The following is an 18378-nucleotide window of genomic DNA, read 5'->3' as shown; positions in this document are numbered from 1 at the left end:
TAGGGAGCAACACACAGGACTGATAGTAACCAATATTGTTACACCACAGTGTGCACCAGGGCCTTTTTGCACTATTCTTTGACATAATGCAAAATGTATATTAAAAAAAGATAAGACAGTGATCCTCGTAGAAGGGGTATGGTAAACGTTGAGCCAATAGTTAGTCCTGGAATGCCTTTCATCCCCCACCCTCAATGCCAACCCTCTTTGAGTTCCAGCACTTTGAATAGTTTCAAGGGCGACAAAAATCTGCCATAAAAAGTTTCTTTGGCAAGGGAGCAAATTTAGAACCATCTTTGTGTATGTACCCGATGTGGAAAGGACTGCTGGTCCCAAATGTATTTTTTTGTACAGAGCCTCTGCACAAATCATCCTTTATGTCGTCATCAGCGAATACAAAGGACAACCAGTTAGCACGGCTGGCAACAGAAGGTCCTCAGTAGAATGGCTTTTTAAAAGCAACTTCCAAAGAAAGCTGTAACCTGTGGCCTCTATTCACCACCGGAAGAGCCTAAATGTTTTTCCCCTTTTGTAACAGAGAACATCTGTCGGTCCAGGAGAACAGTCACCCTCCCAGCAGTAAGTTTTATATACAGAGGCAACATCCTCTTTTTATGTGGTTCTGCCATGTCCTTGGTTAGGAAATGCACCCCTTTCAAACAGTTTGGCAGCCCTCACTTGCCTAACTGATAGCCATCCTGTTTCTTGCCTAAGCACAACTGAAAAATATTATCTATGTGGTTAAATGAATTAAACAAGGAATCCAAGGGACAGAGATGGCTCTATTGCCATGGAGAATTCCAGCAGCAAACCAAAATTTAAGCCTGTAAATGCCTAATGGTTATGAAATCAAAACCCCAAACAATGCAAATGGCCAGTGACGCTTTAAGTTACAGCCAGTTGATCAATTTCCTTTCATTGCTCCCATCTTTTCTCTATAAAAGTCTCTCCTCAGCTCCTCTGGGCAGGGCACCACTAACCGCTTCCAGTTTGATGCTGCCCAACACACATGGGATTTTGCTCAACGTCTTAAAATTCTTACTATGGCTCAGTTTATCTTTTAGCAATGTGAATAAGTACAAGATGTCTTTCTGAGAAAAAATCTGAGGTATGTACCAGAATGTTCTGTGCTCCTTTTTGCAAATAGTTTTTAGTCTGTATATAAAAGAAGATCATCAAACCAGTCAAGCCTGAAGGAAATCGACCCTGAATATTCAGTGGAAGGAAGCTGAAGCTGAAGCTCCAATACTTTGGCCACCTGACGCAAAGAACTGACTTATTTGAAAAGACCCTGAAGCTGGGAAAGATTGAAGGCAGGAGGAGAAGGGGATGACAAAGGATGAGATGGTGGGATAGCATTACTGACTCAATGGATCTGAATTTGAGCAAACTCTGGAAGATAGTGATGGACAGGGAAGCCTGGCGTGTTGCAATCTATGGGGTCACAAAGAGTCAGACACAACTTAGCCACTGAAAAACAGCAACAAATGTAAGAGTAAAGTGAAGAGGGCATTTGGGAATTAGCTGGTATATTTCAAATGGCAGTCAAATCATTTTATATCAGCCCAAGAGATACTTCTTTTAACATGGATTGATGTCGTTTTGTACAATCATCAAATAAACACAATTTGAGAAAACAATGCAGATCCAGACAGGTGCTATATCGGTGGCTCCAGCAATGAGCCAGCTGAACAAAGGCAAGACACTTCCAGGATGCCAGCGCTGGGCAGGTTACTCCTCAGAAGAACAGAAGCTCTGTAAGCAGCAAAGTCCTTTAAAAGCTGGCATGCAGCCGCCTCCCAGTAACTTTATTTTGGAACACTGTTCTTGTATGCATGTAAAATGACTGCCTTTCTAGGTTGCCTTGTCCAGAGGATATTAAAATGTTAAGTTGAGGTTTAGCCATCTTTTTTTGCTTTTTATTCTTCAGTTCAGTTCAGTCGCTCAGTCGTGTCCGACTCTTTGCGACCCCATGAATCGCAGCACGCCAGGCCTCCCTGTCCATCACCAACTTCCGGAGTTCTTAGCAGGATGTATTTAAAAGCTGCCTTTGAGAAGACAGCTAGGTATTATTACATATAAATTGTAACACTGAAGTGGTTGCTGGGAGCTGAAGAGAGGAGGGAATGGAGAATTAGTATTTAATGGGTGGAGAGTTTCAGTTTGGAATAATGAAAAAGTCCTGGAGGTAGATGGTGGTAAGGGCTGCAGAACAGTACAAATGACATAATGCTACATAAAAATGGTTAAAAGTGTAAAATTCTGTTATGTGTATTTTACCACAATAAAAAATATAACATTGATAGCCTAAAAATGATATTTAAAAAGCTGAGATGTAAGAGGAAAATAACCAGACAGAAGAGAGAGAGAGAGAGAGAAAAGAAAGGGAAAGAAATGGAAAGAAAAGATTGATGAGACACTCCCACTTCCTCCCAGGGCACTGGTGGGAGAGGTGTCAGTGATCCTAAAGGGGAAATGTGAACTGAACCCCCTCCCCTCATCCTTAAGAAGAGGGTCCCTTACTCAGAAAACACTGACTACACACCTGTAATAAGAGAATAACAGAACGTACTCTCTCGTACATAAAGGAAACCAAGCCATTGAAAAATTAACATATACAAATGGTGAATAAGCAGATGAAAATATATTCTGCATCACTAGCCTGCAGGGAAATGTACATCAGAAGCACAGTAAGGTGCTGCTTGACACCTAGTGGGATGGTTACAACCAAAACACAGACACTAGCGAGCGCTGGTAAGACGTGGAAAAGTCAGAGCCCTCATCCACCGCTGGTGGGAGGTCAACATGGGGCAGCCACTTTGGAGAACAATCAGACAGCTCTTCCAAAAGTTAAACACAGATTTACCACGTGACCCAGCAATTACACACCTAGGTTCATATCCACAACAAATGAACATATGCATCCACATAAAGATTTGTTTGAGAATATCCGTAACAGAATTATTCGTAATAGCCAAAAAGTGGAAACCACCTCAAAGTCCACTGGCTTAGGAATGGACTAGAGAACAAACCGAAACTCTGGTGCGTCCCTGAGATGAAATCCTACTCAGCATTAAAGGAAACACCGATAGAGACTGCGACACGGATGGACCTCAAAAATGCCAGGCGGAGCGAAAGAAGCCAGACACAAAAGAATTCCATTTTCCTGAAATGTTCAGAACAGGCAAAGCTACAGAGACAGAAATCAGGTTAGTGTTTGCTTGGGACTGGAGGTGAAATGGAGGCAAACTGATAGCATAGATGAGGGATCTTACTGGAGTGATGAAAATATTGTTAAACTGGATTATGGTAATCATTGGTAAATTTACTAGAAATTATTGTATACTTAAATGTGTGAAATTTATGGTATGTAAATTATGGCTCAATTATGTTTTTAAAAAAGGAACTGTGAAAAAAAAGAACTGTGATTTAGAGGCTCTAAGAAGTGAAAAACAAACAAAATATAAAGGAAAGTAGAATACGAATCGGAGAAGGCGATGGCACCCCACTCCAGTACTCTTGCCTGGAAAATCCCATGGACGGAGGAGCCTAGTAGGCTGCAGTCCATGGGGTTGCTCAGAGTCGGACACGACTGAGTGACTTCACTTTCACTTTTCACTTTCCTGCATTGGAGAAGGAAATGGCAACCCATTCCAGTGTTCTTGCCTGGAGAATCCCAGGGATGGGGGAGCCTGGTGGGCTGTCGTCTCAGGGGTTGCAGAGAGTCTGACATGACTGAAGTGACTTAGCAGCAGTAGCAGCAGCAGCAGCATATGAATAGATAACCGACAAGAACCTACTGTACAGCACAAGGAACTATACTCAATATTTTGTAATAACCAAGATGGAAAAGAATCTGAAAAAGAACATACACACACACACACACACACACACACATATATGTATCTGAATCACTTTGCTGTACACCTGAAACTAACACATTATTGTAAATCAACTACATTTCAGAAAAAAAAAAAAAATTCTAGCATAAGAGAGAAGCAGGGAGGTAGAAGAGACAGACTATCAGGTGAGAACAAGGGAGTAAGTAGGCTTGAGGAAGGCCAGTGGCCTCCCTTAACTGCAGTCTAGAGAGATGTGTCTTCATTTGTTCATTCATATATTTGCTCGTGCAATAACTAACACTCTCAGTTAGGTGCTGGGATGCAGGTCCTCACAGAGATGACATTCAGGCAGGGAAGACCAAATCTTGTTCAAAGACACTGACGGTTATTTATGTGCCTGGCTCTGTGGAAGAAACACTAGGGCCTGTGAGAGCATGTGACCAACAACACTGGTCAGAAATGGCTAACATCTGAGCCAGAGACTTGAATATAAAGGTGGGTTTGCCAGGATGGGAGAGAGAGGAAGGAAGAGGAAGAGGAAGGAAGCCTTGAAAAAAGCCATGGGTTTTTAAAAGACACAGCACCTGCCTAAGCTAGGTCTTTGGTTCTAATGCAACTGGAAGGCTGGCCAGGATTTAAGCAGGGGCATGTTATCAGATTTGCCTTTTTTTGGTCTTTATTTTTTAATTGAAATATAGTTGATTTACAATGTTGTGTTAGTTTCAGGTGTATAGCAAAGTTATTCAGTTATATATATATGTAAATACATATTCAGTTTTATATATATGTACATATATACACATATACTTTTAGGCTATATAATTATAGGTTATTACAAGATATTGAATATGCACAGTTCACATATTGAACTGTGCAGAGCACAGTTCCCTGATGCAGTAGGTCCTTGATGGTTATTTATTTTATACAGTGGTGTGAATTTATTAATCCCAAACTCCATATTCCTCCCCTCTGGTAATGGTTAGTTTGTTTTCTGTATCTATAAGTCTGCTTCTATTTCACTGATAAGCTCATTTGTTCCATATTTTAGATTCCACATATAACTGATATCATATAGTATTTGTTTTTCTCTTTCTGACTTACTTTACTTAGTAGAATAATCTCTAGTTGCATCCATGTCGCTGCAAATGGCATTATTTCATTCCTTTAAATGGCTAAGTAGTATTCCATTGTGTATGTGTGTTTGTGTGTATCACATCTTTTTTATCCATTCATCTGCTACAGACATTTAGGTTGCTTCCATATCTAGGCTATTGTAAATAGTGCTCCTGTGAACACGGGGGTGCATGTATCTTTTCAAATTAGAGTTTCCTCCAGATACACGCCCAGGAGTAGGACTGCTGATCATATGGATTGGCAGAATGATTTAAAAGATCATTCTGGCTACAAATAGGCTGGGTGCAAAGGGCAAAGATGGATCCAGAGACAGACATAGTAGAAGATGGGACTAGAAATGAAATTGCAGTTCTGAGCCTTAGTCAGTTGTAGCCAATTGTCTTAGCCAGCTGGACAACTAGAAAGCCAAGGGCAATGGAGGGATCATATGACCACACCCCATAGTGCTTTAGTGAAATGCAAAACAACATTTTCCCAAACTGATCCCCCAAATCACCAAGCACTTGTTAAAAATGCTAATTCTCACACTCTGTTCTTCTGGATCTGAATTTTGAGAGGAGGAGCCTGGGAAGTTATTTATGTGTATATTTAATACTGCTGCAGACAATTCTCACGGTCAGGCAAGTTTCAGAAAGTATTGATCCATACTTTCGTTTTAAAAGCAATGTCTAAACAAGCAGCAAAACAGATGAAAACATAATATAGAAGTCATCCCAAAATATGATGACCCTTTTCTTCTAGTGAATCGTGATTCAGGCTGAAAAAGGTTAATGGCTCTTTCAAACAAGAACATTTAAAAACAACTTGTAAAGGGTGTTGTTGTTGTTTTAGTCACTAAGTCATGTCTGACTCTTTTATGTCCCCATGGACTGCAGCTCTCTAGGCTCCTCTATCCATGGGATTTCCCAGGCAAGAATACCCAGGGATGGAACCTGCATCTCCAGCATTGCAGGCGGATTCTTTATTACTTAGCCACTTGGGAAGCCCTGTTAAGAGTGAGCATAGTATAAGAAAATGGTGATGGACATGTATAATACTGGCTTTTGGCCTCTATGGTTTGACAATCTAGAAGAGTAGGTATAATTCTGGGGTAGATCTGAGCATAGTGGTTTCCTAGGGCTGCTGTAACAAATTACCACAAACTCAGTGGCCAACATCAACAGAAACTGCATCTCTCACAATTCAAGAGGCCAGAATTCCAAAATCACGGAATTCGTAGGGCCCTGCTCCCTCTGAAGGTTTTAGGGGAGAATCCTTCCTTGTCTCTTCCAGTTTCTGGTGGCTCCAGGTGTTCTTTGCCTTGGGCTGCATGGAGCGCCAACCTTTGTCTCTGTGTTTCCTCTGCTGTCATAAGAACAGCGTAAGTCCAGTGTGTCACTGGACTTAGGTCTACCTGGTTAACCCAGGATGATCTCACCTCAAAACTCTTTTCTTATTTACATCTGCAAAGACTCCTTTCCCGAATAAGGTCATAGTCACAGGTACCAGGATTTAGGACTTGGACACATGGTTTCGAGGGGAAGGAAGGGATTCACCATTCAACCTACTAATAGTGATTTAAAATTGTTGAGCAAGCCTACACGATGCTCTTACCTGTGTCAGTGCATCTACAGGGTGTTTTAAATATAAATGCTCTTAGTTCAACTTTGGGCTTCCCCAGGACTGGGGGATCCACTCTATACAGTATACTCCCTCTAAGCCGTCCATTTTGCAAATCCACACCCCCGAAGGCTCAGCAGTAAAGAATCCGCCAGCAATGCAGGAAACACAGGAGACTCAGGTTTGATCCCTGGGTTGGGAAGATCCCCTGGAGAAGGAAACAGCAACCCGTTCCAGTATTCTTGCCTGGAAAATCCCATGGAAAGAGGAACCTGGTGGGCTAAAGTCCATAGGGTCACAAAGAATTGGACACAACTGAGCATGCCCACACAGTTTAACATTGCTCAGAATGACCCGTTTATTTATAAATGAATTCACTCATTTGAGCCATGCATATTTTCAGAAGCATGACTTTGTCGTTTCAAAATAAGACATGGTATTAAAAGGCTACATATAGTAGACAAAACCACATTCAGACCACTGACATCACAAAAAATGCTGTGCTTTTTTCAGAAAGAAAACTTCTACACATGAAGAAAGGTACGTCTATTGCAAGAAGAGTAATAGGGAGGAAACCAAACAATTTTAGTGGTTTCTGCTGATACTCCCCTTGGGAAATGTCAATGGATCAACTTTTACTGTAATAAATATTTTAACAGAATATTTTCTTTTCCCAGGGCCAAAAGCAGGGATAGGTGATATTACAAGGGTATATGAAATAGCTATTAGAAGCAGGAAGAGCTGTAGACATATGAATGCACGCTGAGTTGTTTCAGTTGTGTCTGACTCTTTGTGACCCTATGGACTGTAGCCCACCAGGCTCCTCTTCCCATGGAATTTTCCAGGCAAGAATACTGGAGTGGGTTGCCATGCCCTTATCTAGGGGATCTTCCCAACCCAGGGATCGAACCTGCGTCTCTTACATCTCCTGCATTGGCAAGTGGGTTCCTTACCACTAGTGCTACCTGGGAAGCCTGTAGTGACATGAATGAAAGTGAAGTCCCTCAGTCGTGTCCGACTCTTTGCGACCCCATGGACTGTAGCCTATCAGGCTCCTCCACCCATGGGGTTTTCCAGGCAAGAGTGCTGGAGTGGATTGCCATTTCCTTCTCCAGGGGATCTTCCCGACTCAGGAATCAAACCCGGCTCTCCTACATTTCAGGCAGATGCTTTACCATCTGAGCCACCAGGGAAGCTGACATGAATATATGATGAAGTAACATGAATATATGATGACAAATCTGTAGTTAACAAAGATCAGGTACTTATAGACACAGAAAAAAAAAAATACTTTAAGACAGACACAAGAGGGGGACTTCCCTTGCAGTCCAGTAGTTAAAACACTGCTTCTGATGCAGAGGGTGTGGGTTCAATCCCTGATTGGAAAACTAAGATCCCAGATAGCACACAGCACAGCCAAAAAGTAAAAATTAAAAGAAAAAAAGACACAAGAGCAGGATAGATATATAAAGCAGTGTGGGGTAGGAAAAAGCATAGTACCAAAGGAAAAAAAAATTGATAATTTTTTATAATTGGGAAATCTAATGAAGAAGAATCTAAAAGAAGTATTTCCCTAAATTACATTCATCTAGAAGTTTCAAGAATCCTTTATTGAGAAGAAATTGGCATTAATAAAGGAACTTAATATTTATAGGGACTTATTGGAGTATTAAATATATTTGTATCTTGCTTAACTTTTAAAGTATATAGTGTTCTTTCTTCTAAGTAGATTCAGTTCTTGTGAACTAAAAATCCTCTATTCTTATAAAATCAGAGAAGGCAATGGCACCCCACTCCAGTACTCTTGCCTGGAAAATCCCATGGATGGAGGAGCCTGGTAGGCTGCAGTCCATGGGGTCGCTAAGAGTTGGGCACGACTGAGCGACTTCACTTTCACTTTTCACTTTCATGCATTGGAGAAGGAAATGGCAACCCACTCCAGTGTTCTTGCCTGGAGAATCTCAGGGACAGGGGAGCCTGGTGGGCTGCCGTCTATGGGGTCTCGCAGAGTCGGACACGACTGAAGTGAGTTAGCAGCAGCATTCTTATAAAATATTCCCAGGTATTCAATAAAAAAGGATTCCTAAGTGGATCAGTGGTAAAGAATCCACCTGCCAAGAGACTTGGGAGATGCGAGTTCGATCCCTGGGTTGGGAAGATCCCCTGGAGAAGGAAATGGCAACCTACTCCAATATTCTTGCCAGGGAATTCCCATGGACAGAGGAGCCTGGCAGGCTACAGCCCATGGGGGTCACAATAAGTCAGACATGACTAAGCCTGCACACACGCATGCACATTCAATAAAAAAAGACAGAAAGAGAGGTTGAGGATGACATCAAACAGACCCAAATACAACTTTAGTCAAGATCTTCATACCAGGAGCATGCTGATTATGCAGTAGCCTTATAAAATGGGACTTGGGCAAAATCTGTTTATATCCAAATACACCATTTGCTTTTATAAAAGAAACTCTGCAGGTACACTAGCAATACATCTCAGAAACTAATTCTTAAAATCATGACAAATTTCAAAATAGCACATCTAAATCCATCAAATTCTACTATCAGCATCTACTTCTCTCAATTCAACACGGCCAAAGATTTCTCAAACTTCTCAGACTTTGCACTAAAAGCTAGGAAAATACCAATACATCATTACAATATATATTTTTATCTTATAAGTTCAACTAAACATAATGACAAGCAAACAAATTTTTAGCACTGGATAATTATTATCTAGATTAGTTGACTCATTTAACCAACAGGCTATTTTTCCATCTTATAATACATTTCATGATTGTATTTTTCTTTGCTTTCTCTAACATTTTTAACAGATAACACAAATTCAGCCATCACATTACAAAGAAAAGCTTGAATAAATTCATCCTGTATATTCTTTCGTACAACTTCTACTAAAAAATCCAGAGTGAAATCTCTAGTGATATCTCAATATTAAAAAAGGACATTACATTTCCATTTTCCAAGAAAACTTTCGACGTGGCATTTATTTAAATTCTATTCATTCAAGCAAAAATGTTAGAAAGCCCTCCCACTCCCAGTCTTTATTCAGTTCAGTTCAGTCGCTCAGTTGTGTCCGACTCTTTGCGACCCCACGGACTGCAGCACGCCAGGCTTCCCTGTATAAACAGAATTCCAAGAGAGGAAGACTGTTCCTTTGTGTCTATTCCAGTAATAGAAGGGAAGTAATTGTGTCTGATATATTTTGCTACAGACTCCTTAATCTAGGCAATGATTACAAATTCATGCATTTAATTTGAACAGCGATAATTAGGTTGATTTCCAGATGACTCATTTTGTAAACCTTTGGCCATTAGCGTGTTCCGTCTGGAGTGCGCCATGTGCTGCCTTCCCGCTGAGATCAGTGGAAATCTTGAGTCAAGATCAAAGCTACTTTATGCCTCTGACCTTTCTTCACAATGCACAGTGGGGCCTGAGTTTCTCAGCTCAGAATTTTCAGAGTTGCTTTGCTATCCCCATGGGGTTACAGTTGCAGACAGTCAACCTGTAGACGTTTACTGAAGACCCTACAACCAGTCCATTGGAAATCACAAGTCTTGGATTCTAGTTTTCAGGTGATTTCCTAATACAGGCCCCAAATTTCAGCAAATCTTATTCTAGTTGACCCACTGAGGTCAGTGAATAGAAAACCCTAGTGGGGTGAGGGGCAGTACTCATTTTACCCCCAGAAATCTGCCATAGGCTCACTTTCCTCTAGAGCCGCGGTCCCCCACCTTTTTGGCACCAGGGACCAATTTTGTGGAAGACAATTTTTCCATGGACAAGGAGTGGGGGGTGGATGGTTTCAGGATGATTCAAGTGTGTTACATTTACTTTCTTTTTATGTAATGCCAATGTTGATCTGATAGGAGGTTACTGGTAGCCCAGGGGTTGGGGACCCCTGCTATAGAGATGCACGTAGAGAATCACACTAGACAAGGGATGCCTTACCTTGACAGTCATGTCTGCGCTGGATGATGCTATGGCCTCTGAGGTTATATCATCTCGTGTTAGCAGCACACTCTCCCACCCAACTCCTGAAAAAAAAAATTAGTGCCATTTGAGCCAAGTGCATTCAGTTGGCATGGATGGAAACTATTTTGCAGCTTTCAAGTCCATGTGACGTGTAAAGGAAATCAGTGATTATCCATAGTTCACCTGCCTGGCAGTTAACAGGAAAGCTTCCTTTCAGAAATGTGGTCAGTCAGCACCTCTTGTTTTCACCTAATCTCCAAGTTTGGAGTCGTCATCTAAATCTTGTATGTTATGGTTTAATCGCTGTCATGTCCAACTCTTGCCAACCCATGGACTATAGCCCTCCAGGCTCCTCTGTCCATAGGATTTTCCGGGCAAGAATACTGGAGTGGGTTGCCATTTCGTTCTCCAGGGGATCTTTCCAACCCTGGGATCAAACTCAGGTCTCCTGCATTGCAGGCAGATTCTTTACCGACTGAGCTACCAGGGAAGCCCTAACCCCAGGATATATATATATATATATATATATATATATATATCTTGTATGTTATAGAAAGTGCTATTCCTAGTCCAGAGTGGAGAAGACATTAAAATGAACTCCTCTAGAATCCAAGCCTCATACTGAGGTCTTATGTGGGGCTTAAAGTGACTCCCATAACACAGAAATCTGTCCATCTGAATCTAATTCAATACCCAATAGAAATGACTCCAGATTATTTACTGTCCTAGATTCTACACACCTGCTGAAAAGAACTGAGTTTATACTCATGTTTAAAATCTATATATGTTTCTCCCCAAGTCTTAATACATGTTAGTTCCTTTTTTCTTAAGCTGTCAGACAGGCTCTGAGAGGAGACATCTGGCAAGAGACAAGGTTTTGCTCTCTCCAGCCTCCAAAAAGATATCAGGGGCTTCTGTTTGAAAATACCCACATCACAATATAGTAAAACTACACTAATTTAAATGCAGTTATGTGTGTGCATGGAGGTGGAATTGTCTATAATAGTGAAAAGTCTGAAGTAATGACCAGTTATTTTTAAAAACAATACTGCAAGTCAAGTCATCTTCCTAAAAGCTAAGAAAGTAACACTTAGTAGAGTTTCTCAGGGTCTACTTCAATAAGCAGATACAAATTTTATAACTGGTATAACAACTGCCTACTGGGATATGAGTGTTCATAGCCTAAAGTATTAAAAAGATTATTTTTTAGAACAGACTAAAACTATTTAATATTAATTTACAATATTGATTTTCTTGTATAATTTTCCCTAAGGAAAACTCAAGGGCAATATTCATGCCAGACCTGTGTGAATCACCCAAATTCGACATTTCAACTGTCAAGCATTATGTTAAATGAGAACTGGAACGTTTTTCTGTTTGCCACCTAGTAAATATTTTAGGTTCTGTGGTCAGACCACTTCTGTTGCAGCTTCTAAAGCTGCCATTATTGACAGAAAGCAGCCAGAGATAACATATAAGCAAATGGACACGACTGGGTTCCAATAAAACTTTATTTAAAAAAAAAAAAAAACAGGCATTGGCCAGATTTGGCTCATGAGACGTGCATTTCCAGCCTCTGTGCTAAGTCAAGAAACCAGAGATGTATCTAGGAAAGATTGTTATACTTTGGCATTTTTCTAAGGATCAACTGGACAATCAGGGGTGAAACTATAGGAGTAGTTTGCAATTACATGACACTTTAAATAAACTAATATGAGATTAATTCAATTTTAATATGTTAGTACTGATTGCATTGCCTTATTTTATATTCTGAATCCTTGAGAGTTTCATTTCACAGGAAATGTGCACCATGGATTACTCAAGATCCATGGGGTATAATTTATTGCAGAGTGTAAACAGTTGTCTCTCACTGGGTTGTAGAAATTGGGTCAGAGAAGTTTGATGACTTGCCCTACAATTTCCTCTCAGGAAAGTTGTGGGCTTTGTCTTAAATGCACATTTCTGGGAAAGAAATCTTGTTTCCACATGAACAGATTATTTCCCAGACATATCTTGCATTTAACTAAAACCCTTTCTGGTTTAAGCCACTGTTGGTACCTACTGGAACTGGCCAGCAGAGAGACACAGATATTGGGCATGGACAAATATATGATTTTTAATTATAGAATAATTTGACTTTTTTTTGGCTGTGCTGTGTGGCATATGGGATCTTAGTTCCCCATCTAGTAATCGAACCCGTGCCCCCTGCTCTGGAAGCACAAAGTCCCGACCATTGGATCTCCAGGGAAGTCCCTAATGTGAATTATTGTTCAGCAAATATTTGGCACCCTTCTCTCCCACTGTGGGAGAAATTTTCTTCCCTGTCCTACTGATGTTTGCCTTGGCAAATAGGATGTTAGTGGATATCATGCAAGCAAAGGTTTGAAATGGGCTTGTGTGGTGACATTTGCCCTCTTGCTCTTCTGCTCTAGCATGAGAAGGACATGCCCCAGTTGATCTGCAAGGAAATGAGAGTCATGGGGAATTGACTTGAACCTGGTCTGCACCTTGAAGCTCAGCCAAGTCTAGATCAGCCAATCCCCAGCTCAACTGCATATGCATGATAATAAAAGTGATTCCGTTTTGAGATGATTTGTCAAGCAACATTATTCTAACAGTAGCTGAACGATATAATCTATCACCAAAATTATACATTAAAATCATTTAAATAAAGCACTTTTATCTTTAACTATGCAAATATAATTCCCTTTGTTGCATATAATTCATTTACAAGTATTAATTTCCATTTCTATATATTATATCCCACCTTGGGAACAATCTTTCCTCTGCTACAATCATTCCTTTCGTAAGCAATACTATATTTATTACAGGATATATGGCCATAAGAAAGAGACATGAGACATCAATTCATATGTATTCTCAATATATAATTTGATATATAATATAGAATATATGTAATTCACATAGTGTAGTTTTACCTACTGTACTTTCAAATAACCACTTTTATAGCTTCCCTTCTCCCTTTGCTCAATCTTACTTACAATTTTTTTTAAAAAACCATATTTTATATTATTCATACAATCCCTAGCAATACTATATTATTTTTATTCCATTTTTAAAAGGCTGGATCAAACCTTCAGGAAAAAAATAACCTTTCTCTCCCAGAAGAGAATAACCTTGCCTTTCTCTGTAGTGGAAAAACTGAGACTCATCTACTTGTAGCTAAGGGATTCTTATAAATACTCCATCAGGGAGAGCTTTATAAAGATCTTGCAGCAATAAATCATATCTGCCATGAATTTGTTGTTGTTGCTTTTTATATACCTCCTTATTTAGCTTCACAGTCAGAAAAATACATCCCTTTGCCCAAGCTTCCAGTTCCCTGGCGCCCACATCCCTGGGCCTCTGTTCCCAGGGTGCACTCTGCTGATTGTCTTGGCCCTTCTCTGTTGATTTCAGTTGGGAACAATACATGTATTGTTGACAGGATAGTGCAAGAAAAAGGAAGGAGGCTTGGTGAGGAAGCAACTGATGGCATCCAGGGAACATGGGCTGACTTCCTTAATTCTGATCCTGGCTAGTACTGAAAATAAATAAAAATGAAGGGTCCAAGGCCCAGAGGGAAAGGGGAGCACTGCACGGGAGGGTGCCGGTTGTGCCCAGACCCCCTGGAATCACCGTGTGTCACGAGGTGAAAGCAGACTAAGAAAGAGAGAAAGACAAGTCAGCATAGACTCCTATATGCAAGAGAGTGGACCCCTGCTCTAGCCCATCTATCCACAGAGATTTTAGATAGATCGTTGGACAAAGCAGGGGGCTGAGGGGGTCACTAGTGCTCTTCGCCAAATGCTCCCCCTTATTCCTTCCTCTCATGGACACATAACAGGATTTCACTTCCTAACCTCCGTAGAGTTGGTGAGGTCATGTGACTAGTTCTGGCTGACGGGTATGGGTGCAGTGGCATCGATCACTTCCAGGCTGGAACAGTTAACTGCTGATGACAGACCCTCCAGGGCACCCTTCCCCTCCAAAAGGGTGAAAGGCAGTGTCCCAGACGGTGACAATTTTGTTAGCGTAAGGCCCAACTAAGAGAGTAACACAAAGCACAGATATGGCCAACCCATAAGGGCCATCATGTCAGATGCGTGAGAACTAAACCTTTATTATTTTAAGCCATAGGCCTGGGGCTGTTTATTACACTAATATAACATAGCCTAGCCTTAGGAAAGGACGGACAGAGCCCTTTCAGACCTGCCATCCCCACCCACCTCCACTTCCTACCCACCTCCAGTTCCTATTATAGCAAGGCCTTTAGATAAATCTGTGTTCTATCCTCTAAACAAATTCTACCCTTTAAATTTTGTCTCCTAAGCAGGTTTTAACGGCCCATACTTTCCTTGGGGGCCACTCTCTGACTCCACTGTGTTCAGCGCTTATTACACAGGTCAGCTGCATCTCATGAAGGATTTCGGTTCTAAAGACAAAAGGCACAAAGCTGCATGATCAAAACTGCCCTTGAAAATCCCTTAAATCTCCCATACAGTCCAGTTAGCACCATACTTCAGAAAGCCCAACAGAACCACTTCTGTTCCAGCTTTAGAACAGACCATTTCTCCTTTTAAGTATGAGATGTTGCTGTTGGCTTGTACTAAGGATCATGTTATACAAAAAAATACAGATCTTGAAACTCTAGGATTTCTCTATGTTTAGAGATGCCCAAACAGAGAGATAGAAGGAGCTAAGACCACTAGCAGAAACAACTGATTAACACCTTCCTTGTCATCCTCCCACTGGGGTGTGTGATATAGAAGGTAGCTCAGACAGTATAAAGAATCTGCCTGCAATGAGGGAGACCCAGGTTCCATCCCTGGGGCGGGAAGATCCCCTGGAGAAGGGAATGGCTACCCACTTCAGTATTCTTGCCTGAGAATTTGTGGACAAAGGAGCCTGGAGGGCTACAGTCCATGAGGTTGCAAAGAGTTGGACCCAACTGAGCGATTTTCCCATTCTATTGTTTTCCTCTATTTCTTTGTGTTGATTGCTGAGGAAGGCTTTCTTATCTCTCTTTGCTATTCTTTGGAACTCTTCATTCAAATGGGTATATCGTTCCTTTTCTCCTTTGCCTTTAGCTTCTCTCTGTAAAAGTGCTGCACTCAATATGCCAGAAAATTTGGAAAACTTAGCTGTGGCCACAGGACTAGAAAAGGTCAGTTTTCATTATAATACCAAAGAAAGGCAATGCCAAAGAATGCTCAAACTACTGCACAATTGCACTCATCTCACGCGCTAGCAAAGTAATGCTCAAAATTCTCCAAGCCACGCTTCAACAGTACATGAATCGTGAACTTCCAGATGTTCAAGCTGGATTTAGAAAAGAAAAGAGGAACCAGAGATCAAATTGCCAACATCCGCTGGATCATCAAAAAAGCAAGAGAGTTCCAGAAAAACATCTACTTTTGCTTTATTGACTACACCAAAGCCTTTGACTGTGCGGATCACAACAAATTGTGAAAAATTCTTAAAGAGATGGGAATACCAGACGACCTGACCTGCCTCCTGAGAAATCTATATTCAAGTCAAGAGGCAACAATTAGAACTGGATGTGGAAAAACAGACTGGTTCCAAATCGGGAAAGGAATACATCAAGGCTGTATATTATCACCCTGCTTATTTAACTTATATGCAGAGTACATCATGCGAAATGCCAGGCTGGATGAAGCACAAACAGGAATCAAGACTGCCGGGAGAAATATCAATAACCTCAGTTATACAGCTGACACCACCCTTATGGCTGAAAGGGAAGAAGAACTAAAGAGCCTCTAGAGTGACATTTCCACCTCCTCCCTCTGCTGTGAACTCACATCCCTGGTCATTAGCCCTACTTTTTGGGCTTGAGCAGGAAAAGCCCTTAAGCGTGTCTGTCTGATAGAATCGGCTCCTTCATGCCGCCTTAGAAAGCCCTTAGCAACTAACCATAAGGACCTGTGGACAGGGAGTGGACCTGATGCCCAGTCAGTCTCCGCCAGTGTCTGTTAAATGAGCAATGTTAGTTTGGGGGCAGCCAGGTTAGAGGGGGAGCTTCAGAGTGGGGCCTAGTTAAAAGCAGAGTTCGCTCAAAGGAGAAAAGAGAAACACAAAGGAAAGGGTGTGAAGGGGGCTGGTGATGACAAGGGCTGGGACCCGGGACCCATTACCGGAGTGCTTGCCCCTGGACAAATCTTCAAGCAACAGAAACAAAGAATAAGGAACTAAAAATAACTGCACGCTTGCACATTTGGGGCAATTATGAACAATAAGATACAAAAAGGCCACACACTGTCATTTCTGAGATGCCAGGAGCAAAGGCAGGGTGCTGAGCACGATCCCCCACACACAGCACCACCAAGGGGATGGGCAGGCCACCTTAGCTCTGCCTCCTGTCCAACCCATGGACCCACCCCTGTTGTTACCCCTTTTAAGGACCCAAGCAGCTCCTCTCAGGGAGCCAGCAACGGCACCTGTTCCTTGTTATCACCCTGTGGTGCAGCAGGAGTCCCAGTAAAGCCTTTCCTACAATTCTCATCTGGCCTCTAATCAATTTCTATTGAAGGACGAGTCCAAGGATCCAGGCTGGTAGCAGTTAACAGTCCCACTTTTGAGCTGATTCACTCTAGATGCTGAAGAAACAGGCTGTGATTGGTCCTTTCTCCCAGAGGCAGGCAAGTCCTAGTGGCTGTAGGTACTTGCCATCAAACCCCTGGAGGTGCGGTCACCAGATAGAAAACATCTGGGTGGTGAGACCCTGTGTGCCTCAAAGACAGGGCTGACCCTTCACCAGCCCCACCTCCATGCCCACCTCACCCTTTGGGGCTGCAAAGAGTTGGACATGACTTAGTGACTGAACAGCAACAACCATCTTATATACAAAACATGGACCCATTGTGAAAATTTCACTCATCACAGTGAAAGAATGGGGTTAGGGCCTGGGTCCCTCTGTGTCTAAAGTCTCTTCCTTGTTCAAGTCTTGGAATTGAGACTCAGCTAGATACTTCTTTTAATCGTTGGCTCCCTTTGGGTTTGGAAAAAAAAAAAAAAATCTCACTTTGTTCTTTGAGAAGTTCTCAGCATGGTGGTCATTAAAACTTAGCGGAACTTCAGAACAATGATTTGCCTCTAAACACTTGGCTTTGGGAAACCCCACCCAAGGATTAGCTGATGGGACTTGCTTCCTCTGGATGGGAAGCCCCACCCGGGTGCTTGGAGGAGCAGAGCAGGATGTGACCCCACCCCAGTTCACCCAACTCCAGGTGGTGGCTCATCTTTGCCCCAGAGCCCCAGCTTTCTCTTTCTTGGGGCAGATGGAAGGGCCAGGTCCTAGGGTCTCTAGAAGCAATGGTAGCAGGGGCATTCCCCTCCTCTCTTGGCTGCTCTCATTGAGGAGTTGTTGTTGTTTAGTTGCTAAGTCGTGTCTGACTCTTTGCAACCGCATGGACTGCAGCATGCCAGGCTTCCCTGTCCTTCACCATCTCCCAGAGTTTGGTCAAACCCATGTTCACTGAATTGATGATACCATCCAACCATCTCATCCTCTGTTGCCCCCTTTTCCTCCTGCCCTCAATCTTTCCCAACATCAGGGTCTTTTCCAATGAGTCAGCTCTTTGCATCATGTGGCCAAAGAACAGGAGCTTTAGCTTCAGCATCAGTCCTTGCAGTGAATATTAAGGGTTGATTTCCTTTAGGATTGACTGGTTTGATCTCCTCTTTGAGGAGAATTCACTGGAAAAGAGAAAGTTTACCATTTGAACTATGAGTTATTTTCCTCAAACTCACTGAGGCCACTGGTCTTGCCTTCCCCTGTCCAACTCCTATAC

The 18378-nt window shown here is 41.9% G+C and overlaps 1 protein-coding gene across 9 annotated transcripts in view; it reads right to left on the bottom strand.

Moving 5' to 3' along the window:
• The window catches only part of PALM2AKAP2 (PALM2 and AKAP2 fusion), a 515120-nt gene that overhangs the window by 143525 nt on the left and 353217 nt on the right, over positions 1-18378 (bottom strand). For all 9 annotated transcript variants that reach the window (XM_025279197.3, XM_045165161.1, XM_044940414.2 and 6 more), the window contains one exon: positions 10544-10629. In XM_025279197.3, the coding sequence (XP_025134982.2) occupies positions 10544-10629 (86 nt within the window). The remainder of the gene's footprint in view (positions 1-10543; positions 10630-18378) is intronic.

The sequence above is a fragment of the Bubalus bubalis genome, chromosome 3 (genome assembly GCF_019923935.1).
Source record: "Bubalus bubalis isolate 160015118507 breed Murrah chromosome 3, NDDB_SH_1, whole genome shotgun sequence".
In the NCBI taxonomy this organism is placed as follows: Eukaryota; Metazoa; Chordata; class Mammalia; order Artiodactyla; family Bovidae; genus Bubalus; species Bubalus bubalis.
Note: the sequence above shows the minus strand (reverse complement) of the source record. Positions and strands in the feature narration are given on the sequence as shown.